Below are 16,189 nucleotides of genomic sequence, written 5' to 3' on the forward strand. Positions count from 1 at the left end.
GTACTTCACAAATGGACGTGAGGATGAAATACATATTTTCAAGTCAGAATAATATATTTATTCCAGGGAGGAGGACTTTTATATTGACTTTCTTTATTACTTTATTAAATATAACAAAAGACAAACTTTGTCCATTTATCAGTTCTATTAAAGGTCCCCTATTATACTGTCTCTCATCAATATATCACAGGTCTCAGATATACAGAGCCTGTCTCTGATTGGCTGAAACACCAAACAGATCATTGCAGCATCCCATAATCCCCTCTGTTTCAGCCCTGATTTTGCATAATAGGTGACCTTTAGGAATGTCCTTCACACACATATGTCCCCTCTCTCTCCTTGTCCTCCTGCAGTGGACGGAGGCTGGGAGGTGTGGAGCGAGTGGGCGGTGTGCAACACTCAGTGTGAGAAGCAACGACAGAGGGCGTGCACCTCTCCACCCCCCCGACACCAAGGCAGGAGCTGCGAGGGGAACAGCGAGGAGACGGAGAACTGCACCGAGGGACTCTGCACTCAGAGTAAGAGCTTCACACACACACACACACACACACACACACACACACACACACACACACACACACACACACACACACACACACACACACACACACACAACACACACACACACACAACACACACACACCGATCCTTCCTCCTGCAGCACCATCACCATCATCATTATCATCATCACAACAGAGATGGTAAAGTACACACATCCTTTACTCAGCAGCTTTGGAACAAACTCTCCTCTCCTCCAAACCTTTCGTAAAACAACGGTTTCAAGTCAGCATCTCTTGGATTCAAAATAACACACATTAAATTCCTCATGTCTGTCGTAAACACACAGGCTCTTAATATATAAAATATATATAACATCCGCCTCGCTAGCTCAGATGTATCCGTCTTCCACTAGTTCCCATCATATGCATTTGAAAAAGTCTGAAACTTTTCTACTTTTTAATGATTATTTCCTCACTCGTAAAACGTCTGAACCTTTACAATTATTTCATCCTCCTTAAAAAGAGAATGGCGTGATCATACTCCCCTCCTTGATCTGCACCAGTTATCTTCCAGTAATGGTGCCGGTCATTATCAGAGATCTTAAACCCTGCCGTCAGCTCAGAAAAAACTCTGTTCGTCACCTGACAGACGCTCGGACTTTAATCACCACTTTCTCTCCTCTTTGTCTATCTCTCTGTCTTTGCAGATGGAAAGCTGCTTCACGATGTTAAACCTCAAAGTGAGTCTTTTCTTTCATCTCCCCCCCCCCCCAATCCCCCCCCCCCGGCCAACGCCACTAATATGCTCTGACCTGAATCCGCTCTGAGAGATGATAGACTCTGAGTGTAGCAGAAAACAGAGTGATGGACGTTAGTTCTGAACATCTGGTACATCTGATGATCACCTTGTGTTTGTGGGTTAGCCTGTTTTTCTCTTAAAGGGGACCTATCATGCAAAATGCACGTGTGTACGTCTTTTCTACATGAATATGTGTCCCCGGTGTTCCAGGGAACTCACCAAGTGTCAGAAAACACAACCCTCTCTATTTTCCTCCATACCCAAATCTCTAAAAAAGGGGCTGCAACGGATCTGATAAAAACTGATCCAGATTTGAACACTGTCCTGACGTCAGGACGGTGGCGCTACGGCTATTGGGCCAACTCCACCAATCAGGAGGAGACAGCCACGGCCATTGCCGTTCGAAAGCGCTGGAGACGCTGTAGTACATATGCCAGGCCTGTAGGTGGTGCTGTTCTCACAGAATCAGCCCTTGCTAAAACAGAGCTAAAAAATGTCAAATTGAGCGAAATGAGGCATGGCTAAAATGCATGATCTGTTTGGTATTTTGAAAAGAAAAAAGTATAAATATGCCTTATATACGTATGGGTTACACTATATTATTCAAATATAGCATGATAGGTCCACTTTAAAGTGTAACAGATTGATGCATCTCCACAGATCCTCTTAAAGGCTTCTGGATCTTTCTTATTTTACATTTAAAAAAGCATTATAAGTTGAACATAGTATATCCAGCCATGGTCTCAGATATCAATGCTTGCTTGAGCTGCACAGTGTAATCCACTGAGAATCCTAATTGAGTACAACACTCACGTCTCTTAACACGACCGATGCTCATTACTCACGCGTGTCATTATTCAACGTTTTATGACAAGCGTGACTCTGCAGCGTTCTCTCTGAGCCGGAGCAGGATTGGTTGTGACAGGTGAACATGTGCTGCCTTATCAACCATTAATGGCTCCTAATTACGGCTAACGAGCTCATTCCACCAATTTACGTCCTCCCGTCCTGCGATGGCTCTCAATCACTGGTTCAGCAGCTGAGAGAGACTCAGGTGTTTCATTTACCTGGAACATCATCAGAGGAGGAATATGACTCACGTACTAGGGCTGTGCAATTAATCGTATTTTAATCGCAATTACGATTTTGGCCTGCCACAATTACGAAAACAACCTAATCGAAAAAAACTATTATTTAGCTTTGCTTGGTTGTGACTGCACTGCAACATATTTGATCTAATTAATTTGAGTCTAATTTATTTGTATTTATCATATTTATATATGTTTAGTAGCGTGTGGAAGTGCGCTCCAAAATATTTGTTGATCTTGTTTATTGGTATTTATTATTTTGATATTATTTATTTAAATGTATAATTTATTTAATTTATTTGTGTATTGGTTTTTCAGTTGAATTATACGTTCAGGGAAATCAACAGTTAAAAAGATACTGTTCAAATTATTATTTGTTTTAAAGTTCAATAAATGGATGTTTTCAAAGTCAATGAATAATCGTATTTAATAATCGTGATATCAATTATTGACCAAAATAATCGTGATTATGATTTTTGCCATAATCGAGCAGCCCTATCACGTGCTGTACTTCAATATTGTTTCTCACGCCGCTTTTTACTCGATGATTCAGAGGGAAATACTGTTCTGTTACTTTACTAATTATCAAGTATGGATCAAACTTCTCAGATGTGAACATGTGATGCTTTTGAAATAGTCCCTTCACAATTTGACTAGTAGCAGAGTATTTTTAAACTGTGTTGTGAGTACTTTTACTAGTAGCAGAGTATTTGTACAGTGTGGTGTGAGTACTTTCACTTGTGCTGTGAGTACTTTGACTTGTGATGTGAGTACTTTCACTTGTGATGCGAGTACTTTCACTTGTGATGTGAGTACTTTCACTTGTGATGCGAGTACTTTCACTTGTGATGTGAGTACTTTCACTTGTGATGCGAGTACTTTCACTTGTGATGTGAGTACTTTTACTTGTGATGTGAGTACTTTCACTTGTGATGCGAGTACTTTCACTTGTGATGTGAGTACTTTTACTTGTGGTGTGAGTACTTTTACTTCAATAGAGTATTTTTACAGTGTGCTTTGAGTACTTTCACTTGTGCTGTGAGTACTTTTATTTGTGATGTGAGTACTTTGACTTGTGATGTGAGTACTTTCACTTGTGATGCGAGTACTTTCACTTGTGATGTGAGTACTTTCACTTGTGATGCGAGTACTTTCACTTGTGATGTGAGTACTTTCACTTGTGATGCGAGTACTTTCACTTGTGATGTGAGTACTTTTACTTGTGATGTGAGTACTTTCACTTGTGATGCGAGTACTTTCACTTGTGATGTGAGTACTTTTACTTGTGGTGTGAGTACTTTTACTTCAATAGAGTATTTTTACAGTGTGCTGTGAGTACTTTCACTTGTGCTGTGAGTACTTTTATTTGTGATGTGAGTACTTTGACTTGTGATGTGAGTACTTTCACTTGTGATGTGAGTACTTTCACTTGTGATGCGAGTACTTTCACTTGTGATGCGAGTACTTTCACTTGTGATGTGAGTACTTTCACTTGTGATGTGAGTACTTTTATTTGTAGCAGAGTATTTTTACAGTGTGCTTTAAGTACCTTTACTTGTAGCAGAGTATTTTTAAACTGTGTTGTAAGTACTTTCACTTGTGATGTGAGTACTTTTACTTGTAGCAGAGTATTTGTACAGTGTGGTGTGAGTACTTTTACTTGTGATGTGAGTACTTTTACTTGTAGCAGAGTATTTTTACAGTGTGTTGTGAGTACTTTTACTTCGACAGAGTATTTTTACAGTGTGATGTGAGTACTTTTACTTGCAACAGTACTTTTATAGTGTGGTGTGAGTACTTTTACTTGCAACAGTATTTTTACAGTGTGATGTGAGTACTTTTACTTCGACAGAGTATTTTTACAGTGTGATGTGAGTACTTTTACTTGCAACAGTACTTTTATAGTGTGGTGTGAGTACTTTTACTTGCAACAGTATTTTTACAGTGTGATGTGAGTACTTTTACTTCGACAGAGTATTTTTACAGTGTGATGTGAGTACTTTTACTTGCAACAGTATTTTTACAGTGTGATGTGAGTACTTTTACTTCGACAGAGTATTTTTACAGTGTGATGTGAGTACTTTTACTTGCAACAGTACTTTTATAGTGTGGTGTGAGTACTTCTACTTGCAACAGTACTTTTATAGTGTGGTGTGAGTACTTTTACTTGCAACAGTACTTTTATAGGGTGGTGTGAGTACTTCTACTTGCAACAGTACTTTTATAGTGTGGTGTGAGTACTTTTACTTGTAGCAGAGTATTTTTTCAGTGTGGTGTGAGTACTTTTACTTGGAGCAGAGTATTTTTACACTGTGTTGTGAGTACTTCTACTTGCAACAGTGCTTTTATAGTGCGCCATTAGCACTTTGAGGGATCTGAATACTTCTTTGACCTCTGGTGTTAAAGTTGCACCTTCTTTGCAGCTTTAAAGGAAGCTGTGATGATTAAATGGACACACTTTAACTCTGTGTGCAGCGTGTGATCATCCTGGTAGGAATACTCTAGATGAATATCCCTCTGATTGGTCTGTGAGACGTCTCCTGACCAGCGGCACATCATCTGTTCACGCTGAGATATCCATCACAACCATTAGATCCAGGCCACTGGGTGAGAAGCAGCCTGAATGGGATGTGGAACAGTTTAGAAAAACGTCTGGACATGTTCCTCTGATCTGCATAATGTAGCATGCAGAGACAAAGCAGATGGTCCATCTTCACACTTCTGTTTCAACACATTGTTACTGTGTTTGACCTTGATGTTAAATCAGCCTTTTCTAACAACTCTTTGAGGTGATCGTAGATGTTAACGTAGATGTTATGAATGCTATCAAACCACAATCCCTCCGGTATATCAGTATGTAGTGTCTCTACTTTAAAGAGTCCTCTCCTGCTGATGTTCAGGTGTATATCAGTATGTAGTGTCTCTACTTTAAAGAGTCCTCTCCTGCTGATGTTCAGGTGTATATCAGTATGTAGTGTCTCTACTTTAAAGAGTCCTCTCCTGCTGATGTTCAGGTGTATATCAGTATGTAGTGTCTCTACTTTAAAGAGTCCTCTCCTGCTGATGTTCAGGTGTATATCAGTATGTAGTGTCTCTACTTTAAAGAGTCCTCTCCTGCTGATGTTCAGGTGTATATCAGCATGTAGTGTCTCTACTTTAAAGAGTCCTCTCCTGCTGATGTTCAGGTGTGTATCAGTATGTAGTGTCTCTACTTTAAAGAGTCCTCTCCTTCTGATGTTCAGGTGTATATCAGTATGTAGTGTCTCTACTTTAAAGAGTCCTCTCCTGCTGATGTTCAGGTGTATATCAGTATGTAGTGTCTCTACTTTAAAGAGTCCTCTCCTGCTGATGTTCAGGTGAATATCAGTATGTAGTGTCTCTACTTTAAAGAGTCCTCCTGCTGATATTGAGTAAGAAAAAGGTTGATAAACGCTGTGAGAATGGGTCTGCGGAGAGAATTTCACCGCGATCCCAACTGTCTGTTATCAGCCTGCAGCCAGGGAGGAGGAATCAGCAGAGCTGCCTGCACTGAGTGTGTGTGTGAGGAAGTCCGTGGATTGGTCAATTTAGACCAATCAGCAGGGGCTTAACGTAACGGCTCCGCGGATTGGTCCATTTCGTTCCGGGTACGGGTTGACATCATGCCGTACCCGGAAGAATCAAATGGACAATGACGTATCTCCAACGAGGCGTTTTGGGGAGGTATTTTCTGTGTTAGAGTTTTACTCGCTACAGGGTGTACTTTGAGGGTTTGACTCTGCACACCGTTTACATGCATAAAAACCTTCATAACACAAGGGGACGGGTGATAACCGGAAAAGCATGACATGTCTCCTTTAAAGAGTCCTCTCCTGCTGATGATTCTTGGACAGCGGAAACCTTTATCTTTTGAGATTTGCTAACAGTAAATATATATTATTTTCATTTTAAAAAGTGGTCTTTAATCCCAGCTGACTTTAACTTGGAGCCTCTTGTATTTGATTAGCAACAGGCCTTTGTTTGTGCTTTACTTGAGAACTAACTCTAAATCTTTTGTTGTGTTCTGTCCCATCTCTTCAGGTATGGACAGCTCCAACGACGTGGCTCTGTACTCGGGTCTCGGTGCCGGCATCATCGCGGTGGCCATCTTGGTGGTGGCGGTGATGCTTTACAGGAAGAACCACAGCGAGTACGGCGTCGACGTCATCGACTCCTCCGCCCTCACCGGGGGATTCCAGTCCTTCAACTTCAAGACCACCAGACAAGGTAAGAGAAACTACCGTTTATGATTCTTACATGTTCAGTTCAGCTGGATAATCTCCACACACTAACACCACTCTATGATTTCTGAAGTAAAAAGCTAACTAGTGTTGGGCTATAAAGGAACTACAGCACGGTCACATGACTTCACGTCACCACCGCTAAGCTAAAGGCGGCTAATGTTGGGCTATAAAGGAACTACAGCACGGTCACATGACTTCACGTCACCACCGCTAAGCTAAAGGTGGCTAATGTTGGGCTATAAAGGAACTACAGCACGGTCACATGACTTCACGTCACCACCGCTAAGCTAAAGGTGGCTAATGTTGGGCTATTAAGGAACTACAGCACGGTCACATGACTTCACGTCACCACCGCTAAGCTAAAGGAGGCTAATGTTGGGCTATTAAGGAACTACAGCACGGTCACATGACTTCACGACACCACCGCTAAGCTAAAGGAGGCTAATGTTGGGCTATTAAGGAACTACAGCACGGTCACATGACTTCACGTCACCACCGCTAAGCTAAAGGAGGCTAATGTTGGGCTATAAAGGAACTACAGCACGGTCACATGACTTCACGTCACCACCGCTAAGCTAAAGGTGGCTAATGTTGGGCTATAAAGGAACTACAGCACGGTCACATGACTTCACGTCACCACCACTAAGCTAAAGGAGGCTAATGTTGGGCTATAAAGGAACTACAGCACGGTCACATGACTTCACGTCACCACCGCTAAGCTAAAGGAGGCTAATGTTGGGCTATAAAGGAACTACAGCACGGTCACATGACTTCACGTCACCACCGCTAAGCTAAAGGAGGCTAATGTTGGGCTATTAAGGAACTACAGCACGGTCACATGACTTCACGACACCACCGCTAAGCTAAAGGAGGCTAATGTTGGGCTATTAAGGAACTACAGCACGGTCACATGACTTCACGTCACCACCGCTAAGCTAAAGGAGGCTAATGTTGGGCTATAAAGGAACTACAGCACGGTCACATGACTTCACGTCACCACCGCTAAGCTAAAGGTGGCTAATGTTGGGCTATAAAGGAACTACAGCACGGTCACATGACTTCACGTCACCACCACTAAGCTAAAGGAGGCTAATGTTGGGCTATAAAGGAACTACAGCACGGTCACATGACTTCACGTCACCACCGCTAAGCTAAAGGAGGCTAATGTTGGGCTATAAAGGAACTACAGCACGGTCACATGACTTCACGTCACCACCGCTAAGCTAAAGGAGGCTAATGTTGGGCTATAAAGGAACTACAGCACGGTCACATGACTTCACGTCACCACCGCTAAGCTAAAGGAGGCTAATGTTGGGCTATAAAGGAACTACAGCACGGTCACATGACTTCACGTCACCACCGCTAAGCTAAAGGAGGCTAATGTTGGGCTATAAAGGAACTACAGCACAGTCACATGACTTCACGTCACCATCGCTAAGCTAAAGGTGGCTAATGTTGGGCTATTAAGGAACTACAGCACGGTCACATGACTTCACGTCACCACCGCTAAGCTAAAGGTGGCTAATGTTGGGCTATTAAGGAACTACAGCACGGTCACATGACTTCACGTCACCATCGCTAAGCTAAAGGCGGCTAATGTTGGGCTATAAAGGAACTACAGCACGGTCACAGGACTTCACGTCACCATCGCTAAGCTAAAGGTCGCTAATGTTGGGCGTGATTTAGAAACTTTTTAGCAACCACCATTTTTAAATCCACCAGTGGGGTATTTACTGACATATTTTATGTCGTAGAACAAAACGCTAAAATCTCTACAGCTTGTGTTAACCACAGACCTTATTTCAGCATTACAACCAAAAACACATTCAGAAAACCAATGAGAGACCACTAAGTGCTAAAATGCTGTTTGTTAGCATGTAGCATCCTCAGGATTTACCTCTCCATTATCAGTGAAAGGAGCTGTCTTCTTCTCACAGACATGCTTCTTTGTTATTGTCGAGCTGCAGAAAATCAATCCCCCCCCCCCCCCTTTAGATTACACCTCCCTGACCCCCCACTGGATAAATGTGAAGCATATGGAGCATCAATCCACTTTCTGCCTCGCTACAGGGTGTCTGTCACTGACGTTTCTGGGTTAGCACGAGTGATAGCCTTCGTGGGGGGGAGAGTCCATCGTCGCCTCATATCTGCCCCCGGCTCGATGTAGCTGTGTGTGTGAGGAGCTACTTTGTGCAGGTCATAAATCCTGTTTAAAGAGGCCAGCTTGTGTGTGTGTGTGTGTGTGTGTGTGTGTGTGTGTGTGTGTGTGTGTGTGTGTGTGTGTGTGTGTGTGTGTGTGTGTGTGTGTGTGTGTGTGTGTGTGTGTGTGTGTGTGTGTGTGTGTGTGTGTGTGTGTGTGTGTGTGTGTGTGTGTGTGTGTGTGTGTGTGTGTGTGTGTGTGTGTGTGTGTGTGTGTGTGTGTGTGTTTGAGGGATTAGACAAAAAGAGTGTAATAAATGACAAAATGATAATTAAAATGATATTTGTAACAATATAATAGTCATGTATCCTAGGAAGGGGGGGGGGCATGTAAATAGTAGCATGACATTAAAGGTGGGGTAGGTAAGTTTGAGAAACCGGCTCGAGATCGCTAGAATTTGAAAATACACAACCGGAAAAATCTGCCACTTCCTCACAGAGCCCCTCCTCCAACACACACGAACGTGCACATGACCAATGAGGGCACCAGATAAGTTTGTGCACAGATGGAAGGCTGACAGGCAGGTAGGCCATCCAGTTATTTTAGCCGGGCCGGCTCAGATGATTGGTCGTGCTTTTTACAGTACTACAGCTTCCACTGATGATATTTATTTATGTATTTTTTGTCAAAGCACTTCAGATATTCATTGCTATCGGGATGTTAAGAGCATTCCATGGAATATAACAAAAAGTGTATCTCGAGCCGGTTTCTCAAACTTACCTACCCCACCTTTAAATAAGTAGAAAGGGGTACAAATTATATTCTATGTCTGTAGAAAGTACAATAAAAGCCTTTTGATTTGATTTATTTTGAATGTGTAAAACAAAAAAATTATAATAATATTTAAATGAAACATGAATATCTTTGGGTTAAAGACACCGCATTAGTCTCGGAGAAACTGTGATGGACATTTATCAATATCTTCGGAAATTATAAACACCAAACCTTTAGTTAGGGAAGAAGAAATGAAGAGAAAATATGAAAGAAAACAGAGATTTTAAACCTTAGACCACATTACACTTCCCTCGTGTTTGTTTGTTTCTCCTGAATGCTTTGCAGTCACACACACAGCTGGATCTCCATAATCTATCAGCTGGAGTCATTTCCTGCTGAAGGACGGTGGTGGGGGGGGGGGGGGGGGGGGGGTCACTGGTCTGTAAATGAGAGGAGCTCCCAGTGGGGGGGGGGAGCTGCTGCCAAGATAACAGGCGAGTCTCAGAGTCCTTGCTGCCCAGCTGCTGCAGGGCGGGGGGGTAATGTTGGTTTATTTTTAGGGAAATCGTTAATTACCGGGGGCGTGATAAGTGAGGGGGGGGGGGGGGTGTCAAAACGTAACTTTTAATCCGATGGTGGCTCGATGGGAGTATTATTTTGGTTATGCCCTAAATTACATATACATTATTTTGGAAAGTTTTAATACTAGTTGAACATTACATTGTTTTTATATGTTTCTAGTTATTGTCCTTTTTTATCTTGTGTGTGCGTGCGTGCGGCGCGTCGGAGGCTCAGTGATTTGACGGTGTGTCTCTGTGTCTCTGTGTCTCTGCAGGAAACCCTCTGCTGCTGAACTCCTCCGTGCCTCCGGACCTGACGTCGGGCCGGAGCTTCAGAACCCCGCTCTGCTTCCACGACGCCGCCAACAAGGATCTGTTCGACCCACTGCCGGACATCAAGGTCAAAGTGCAGAGCTCCTTCCCACGGGACTCGAACCGGGACTACAGCGACACAGAGGAACGGCACAAAAAGGGCCTTATGACGCTGAATGGGCCGCTCAGCGCCGGGAAACAGCTGAGAGCCAGCGAAGTGTTCGGACCCACCGGAGGCCGCCTGGTGCTGCCAGACTCTGGTGAGAGTAACAGGAAGTAGATAACAGAAACAACACCGCCTCCACCTGTCTGTGTGGAGGACTCTTTAAAGGTCTCCTATCATGCAAAAGTCACTTCTCTACATCAACATGTGTCCCGGTGTGTCCCCGGTGTGTCCCCGGTGTGTCCCCGGTGTGTCCCCGGTGTGTCCCCGGTGTGTCAGGAGACTCTCAAAGTGTCAGGAAATAAACCCCTCTCTCTTTTCCTCCGTACCCACATCTCTAAAAACGGGGGAACAACGGAGCTGATCCAGATTTGCTGCGTCATGACCACATTACTAAAATGTGGGCGGGCTTTACACCCACGGGCCAATCAGAAACGTTGCTGTCAGAAACAATGAGACGTGTTCTGGAAGTAATATGGTCTGTGTTTACATTAGCATGCTAACACTCAGAGCTAACCTGTACTGGAGAGAGCATGTGTGAAGAAGCAGGAAATCAAAAGGAAGTCACCTTGTGGTAAACCTGAGAGAGAAAGAGTTTGAGCTAGTGGAGTAGAAGTACATAAAGTACCTCTGAACTTGAATATACTTAGTTACTTCCCACCTCTGCTCATGAATATCCCGTTACCCTCTGCATGTAGGACAGCTGTACTTCTTTAATATATGATATTATTATATGTCGGGATGTTCATGTGTGTTTGTGTCTCTGGTCCAGGGGTCAGTCTGCTGGTTCCTCGCGGAGCCGTGGCGGAGAACGAGTCCTGCGAGATGTTCATGGTGATCAATGACGGAGAGGCAAGGTGAGCGAACACAAAGATCCTCTCAGCATCCGTCTGTGTGTCTGTCGCCAGAGAGGGTAGAAGTACACACATCCTTTACTCAAGTAGAAGTACACACATCCTTTACTCAAGTAGAAGTACACACATCCTTTACTCAAGTAGAAGTACACACATCCTTTACTCAAGTAGAAGTACACACATCCTTTACTCAAGTAGAAGTACACACATCCTTTACTCAAGTAGAAGTATACACATCCTTTACTCAAGTAAAAGTACACACATCCTTTACTCGAGTAGAAGTACAGATACTCGTGTTTAAAAATACTCTGGTGAAAGTAGAAGTACTGACTAAACTTCTTTCCTCAAGTAAAAGTAAAGAGGGCTTTGAAATGTACTTCAGTAAAAAGTACCCATAACTAGCAGCTGTTTTAAAGAGTACCTGACCTCCCTTTATATTAATAGAACAATAATGTCATTGTTAGCTAATGAATGTTTCCATGCTGAACAACGGCAACATGACAACGTTTTCATTGGTCCCTCTTCTTTAGAGAAGACCAGGAAATGATGGATACACGGATCGTATAATGTGTACTACATATACTCGTATGGTAGTATTCATACTGTGATCGCCCTCTGTATAATGTGTACTACATATACTCGTATAGTAGTATTCATACTGTGATCACCCTCTGCATAATGTGTACTACATATACTCGTATAGTAGTATTCATACTGTGATCACCCTCTGTATAATGTGTACTACATATACTCGTATGGTAGTATTCATACTGTGATCACCCTCTGTATAATGTGTACATATACTCGTATGGTAGTATTCATACTGTGATCACCCTCTGTATAATGTGTACATATACTCGTATGGTAGTATTCATACTGTGATCGCCCTCTGCATAATGTGTACATATACTCGTATGGTAGTAACCCTGAGAGTGTGTTTCCAGAAGCTTCTGTTTAAGGTGTGAGGTCAAAGGAAAAGTAGGTACTGCAGTTTCCTTTTGTCTTTCACATGAGAGGAGTATTTAGTATTTAGTATTTAAGGAAAACTAAACAAACTGAACTCTTAAAAGTCAAAGTTTGATCGTTTTAATTTGTCAGATATTTTCTATAATGCTGTTTACGTAGATCGTCCCTCATTTAGTAACGGTTCTATTTTCACACCAAGGACATGCTGTGTTCTCACAAATTGTTTATACTGTTCCAGTTGTTCCTTTCCTCACACTGCTGGGTTTTGGAGGTGTTAGTCTGGACTCTGGGGAGAGGGGGGGTAATGGAGTCGATCATTTAGCTTCCTGCTCGTATACAAAGCCTCTCTGTTTTTCCTCCTCTGCAGTCAGTCTGTAGTTTCGGAGCGTCAGGACTCGAAGGGAGTTTGAACGTCACATATCATGCAAAATGCACTTTTTGATGTCTTTACTACATCACCATGTGTCCCCGGTGTGTCCCCGGTGTGTCCCCGGTGTGTCAGGAGACTCTCAAAGTGTCAGGAAATAAACCCCTCTCTCTTTTCCTCCGTACCCACATCTCTAAAAACGGGGGAGCAACGGAGCTGATCCAGATTTGCTGCGTCATGACCACATTACTAAAATGAGACGTGTTCTGGAAGTAATATGGTCTGTGTTTACATTAGCATGCTAACACTCAGAGCTAACTTGTACTGGAGAGAGCATGTGTGAAGAAGCAGGAAATTAAAAGGAAGTCACCTTGTGGTAAACCTGAGAGACAGAGAGAGTTTGAGCTCCATACTGTTTCAGAGAGAATCCCTGATGTGGTTTGGAACATGATATGGAGTTTAATCACGGCAGCGTTTAGCTGAGTTTCTGCTGGGAGAGTTCTCCTGATGAGATCTACTCTCTCTCTCTTTTAAAAAAAAAAAAAAAAGCTTTAGACCCAGAATCAGCGTTTCTCTAACAGCTGAAACAGAGGGATATGAGGGATTTCTAAAATGCATGATCTGTTTGGTATTATGAACAAAACACTTAATAGACATGTATTTATATATTTGTATACATCTGAGACCTATCATTATGCCTAAAAATAGTATAATAGGAGACCTTTAAATGGTGATGAAGGGAGGAGTGATGGTTGCAGTAAAGCAGACGTCTCCAGAGGCGATCTCCTCTCTGAGTTACGTATTCTGATCACAGCGTGGTAATGATGACCCTTCGATGGACTGAGCTGCTGTGCTGTGCAATCCTGACCACCAGATGTGCTTTTCAAGTGCTTTTTCTTCCCGTGTTCACTACAGACGGCCATATTTCTCCCTGTGGTCCTGTCATCTCTGCAGCTGTCAATCGCTGTCTGCATCCTGCTGCCAGAGTGCATGCTGGGAGCTGTTTCCTGCCACAATCCCTGTCCAAACTACTTCACTTCTATTTAAAAACTGCTTCTTTTTTTTTTTTTGGGAGCTTTTCAAAGGCTCATCTAAATCTTTTGAAAGTTTTGCTTAGGTCAGACATATTCCCTCGGAGGTTTTATGTGCGCTTTGTATTGAAAAGATAAATCCCTCAATCTACTGAGGCAGTAACAGCTTTGTCCGGGTAGCAGAAGAGCCTGTAATGATGGAACGAGTTTCCCTATGTGTGCTTTATGAGAGGCCCAGCTGTTTATGAGCAGGAAGCGCATCATTCAATCATCAAATTAAATTATATTGTTATGCTAAATGTCTCTTTTCCTTGTTTCTGTCGTGTCCCCTAAAGCTTAATATAATAGGCCTACAGAATAGATTTCAGGGTGTCTTACAAAGGAGACTGAAAACTGAAAACTAGTGCATTCTGAATGATTTTATCGCAAGAAAACAAGACTCCTCGGACATTCGCAGCTTCTTTATTCACATTATTCTTTGCTTGTTCTAGGGCGCTTCCACATTACCTTATTTTGTGTTGGTACACAAGTTGGTACACAAGTTAGTGTACGTTACAAGTTCGTTTACAATTACTCACACTTTCAGAACGGTAGATACAGGTCCACATTGTAAGTCTGACCATAGGGTATTAAATAATAATTTGAATTGAAATGATGAGAGCCAACAATATGGCGAAAGCTAGCTAGATATGCTACATTTGCTAGGAAGTTTGATAGATTGATAGATAGATAGCTAACGTAAGCTAGTTAACTACTTAGATAGCTATCGTCAACTAGGAAGTCTCATAGATAGATAGCTAATGTCCGCTAGCTAAGTTTACAGATAGATAGCTTACGTTTGCTAGTAACTTTGTTAGATTGGTAGCTAACGTACGCTAGTTAACTACTTAGATAGCTAACGTCCACTTGTAAGTTTAATAGATAGATAGCTTACGTCTGCTAGCTAGGTTACAGATAGAGCTAACATTTGCTACCTTGTTAGATAGGTAGCTAACATAAGCTAGATAACTACTTAGAGAGCTAACGTTTGCTTGGAAGTGTAATAGATAGATAGCTAAAGTCTGCTAGCTAGGTTTACAGATAGATAGCTTACATTCCCTAGTGACCTTGTTAGATAGGTAGCTGTCGTTAGCTAGATAAATAATTGTATTGGCAGCGAACATTAGCTTGTAAAGTAGATAGGAAACATTGGCTAGCTTGAACAGGAGAAAGCTAACTTTGACCAGCTAGCTTGCTAAGTTCATTCCTAACGTTCGCTAACTAGTTTTATAGATAGATAGCTAACGTTCGCTAGCTGAATAGCACACTGACAGGTAATTTACACTGTAAAATGTAGACCACAACACTGTGGACCTTTGTCTATTCTGGCATTGAGAGTCATTAAATGTCAACATTTGCATAAAGTCTTCAGTATTTCAGGAGTTCCTCATAGCAGAGCAAATGAATACCCATTTAATGTTATTAGAGTAGCACCCTCAATGATAAGTAGTACATGCTGTTTCAAGTGATTAGCCTCGTTGCTAACAGTCAAGTGCGCTGCAGAATAGAGATGAAGTGGTATCAAAGTAACTTGAATAGTCATTATGATGGCATTATAAATCAAAGCACGGTGGCTGGTGATGTATTTTTAAAACAGATGGGTGATTGGTTTAAGTTATTGTTAATGTTCTGTAGAGCTGTTCTCTCAATCAAGTAACTTTGCCAGCCCTTGATTACTGAAGTGGATTTGATGAATGCTGAGCTGTAGCAGAAGATAGATGTGATCAATGTTCAAATCTGGAGACTTTATTCAGCGATGCACGAAGCTTCTCGTCTATCTCTCTCTGTGTGATTAATGTGTCCGTGCACCACAGAAGGTGTCTAAATCAACTTAAGAATTGACATAGGCACAATGTGACAAACCAGTATAATTAATACATGGTGATATAAAGTACTTCAAATAAACCCCCCCTTTACAAAGTGCAACATACAAATGAAAGACGCCATTGCATTACTAATCATAATGAAATAATATACTGTAAATTATTTTGAAATGGGCCATTTTGCACAATGAGTATGATTTTCACTACTTAAAGTATATTTTGATGCCAGTAGTTTTGTACTTTTAGGTAAGTAAGACTTTTAATTCAGGACTTCTTCTTCCACCACTGGTTGAAAGTTGTTGTGTAGATTAATGTACCTTTAAACTGCTGCTCCTATATCTAAAAATGGACAAAAGCACTGTGGGAAGAACAGGTGGGAGACTGGAAGCAAATAAAGGTGGTGCTAATTCAGTTTGCTAATGTGTGCATTTAATAAGCTGGCCGTCTCTTCTGCCAAAAATGCCACTTTGCAAAGCCAACCGAAACCCAGGGGACTGAGTCACTGCTCACT

The 16,189-nt window shown here is 42.1% G+C and overlaps 1 protein-coding gene across 1 annotated transcript in view; it reads left to right on the forward strand.

Annotated features, from left to right (window-relative positions):
- The window catches only part of LOC117489087 (netrin receptor UNC5D-like), a gene marked incomplete at its 5' end in the record, with an annotated part of 119,819 nt that overhangs the window by 56,677 nt on the left and 46,953 nt on the right, over window positions 1–16,189 (forward strand). The window contains 5 exon segments of the mRNA XM_034138313.1: window positions 354–518; window positions 1,208–1,240; window positions 6,447–6,632; window positions 10,399–10,695; window positions 11,371–11,455. Coding sequence (XP_033994204.1) covers window positions 354–518; window positions 1,208–1,240; window positions 6,447–6,632; window positions 10,399–10,695; window positions 11,371–11,455 — 766 coding nt within the window.

The sequence above is a fragment of the Trematomus bernacchii genome, unplaced genomic scaffold, assembly GCF_902827165.1.
Source record: "Trematomus bernacchii unplaced genomic scaffold, fTreBer1.1, whole genome shotgun sequence".
Lineage (NCBI taxonomy): Eukaryota > Metazoa > Chordata > Actinopteri > Perciformes > Nototheniidae > Trematomus > Trematomus bernacchii.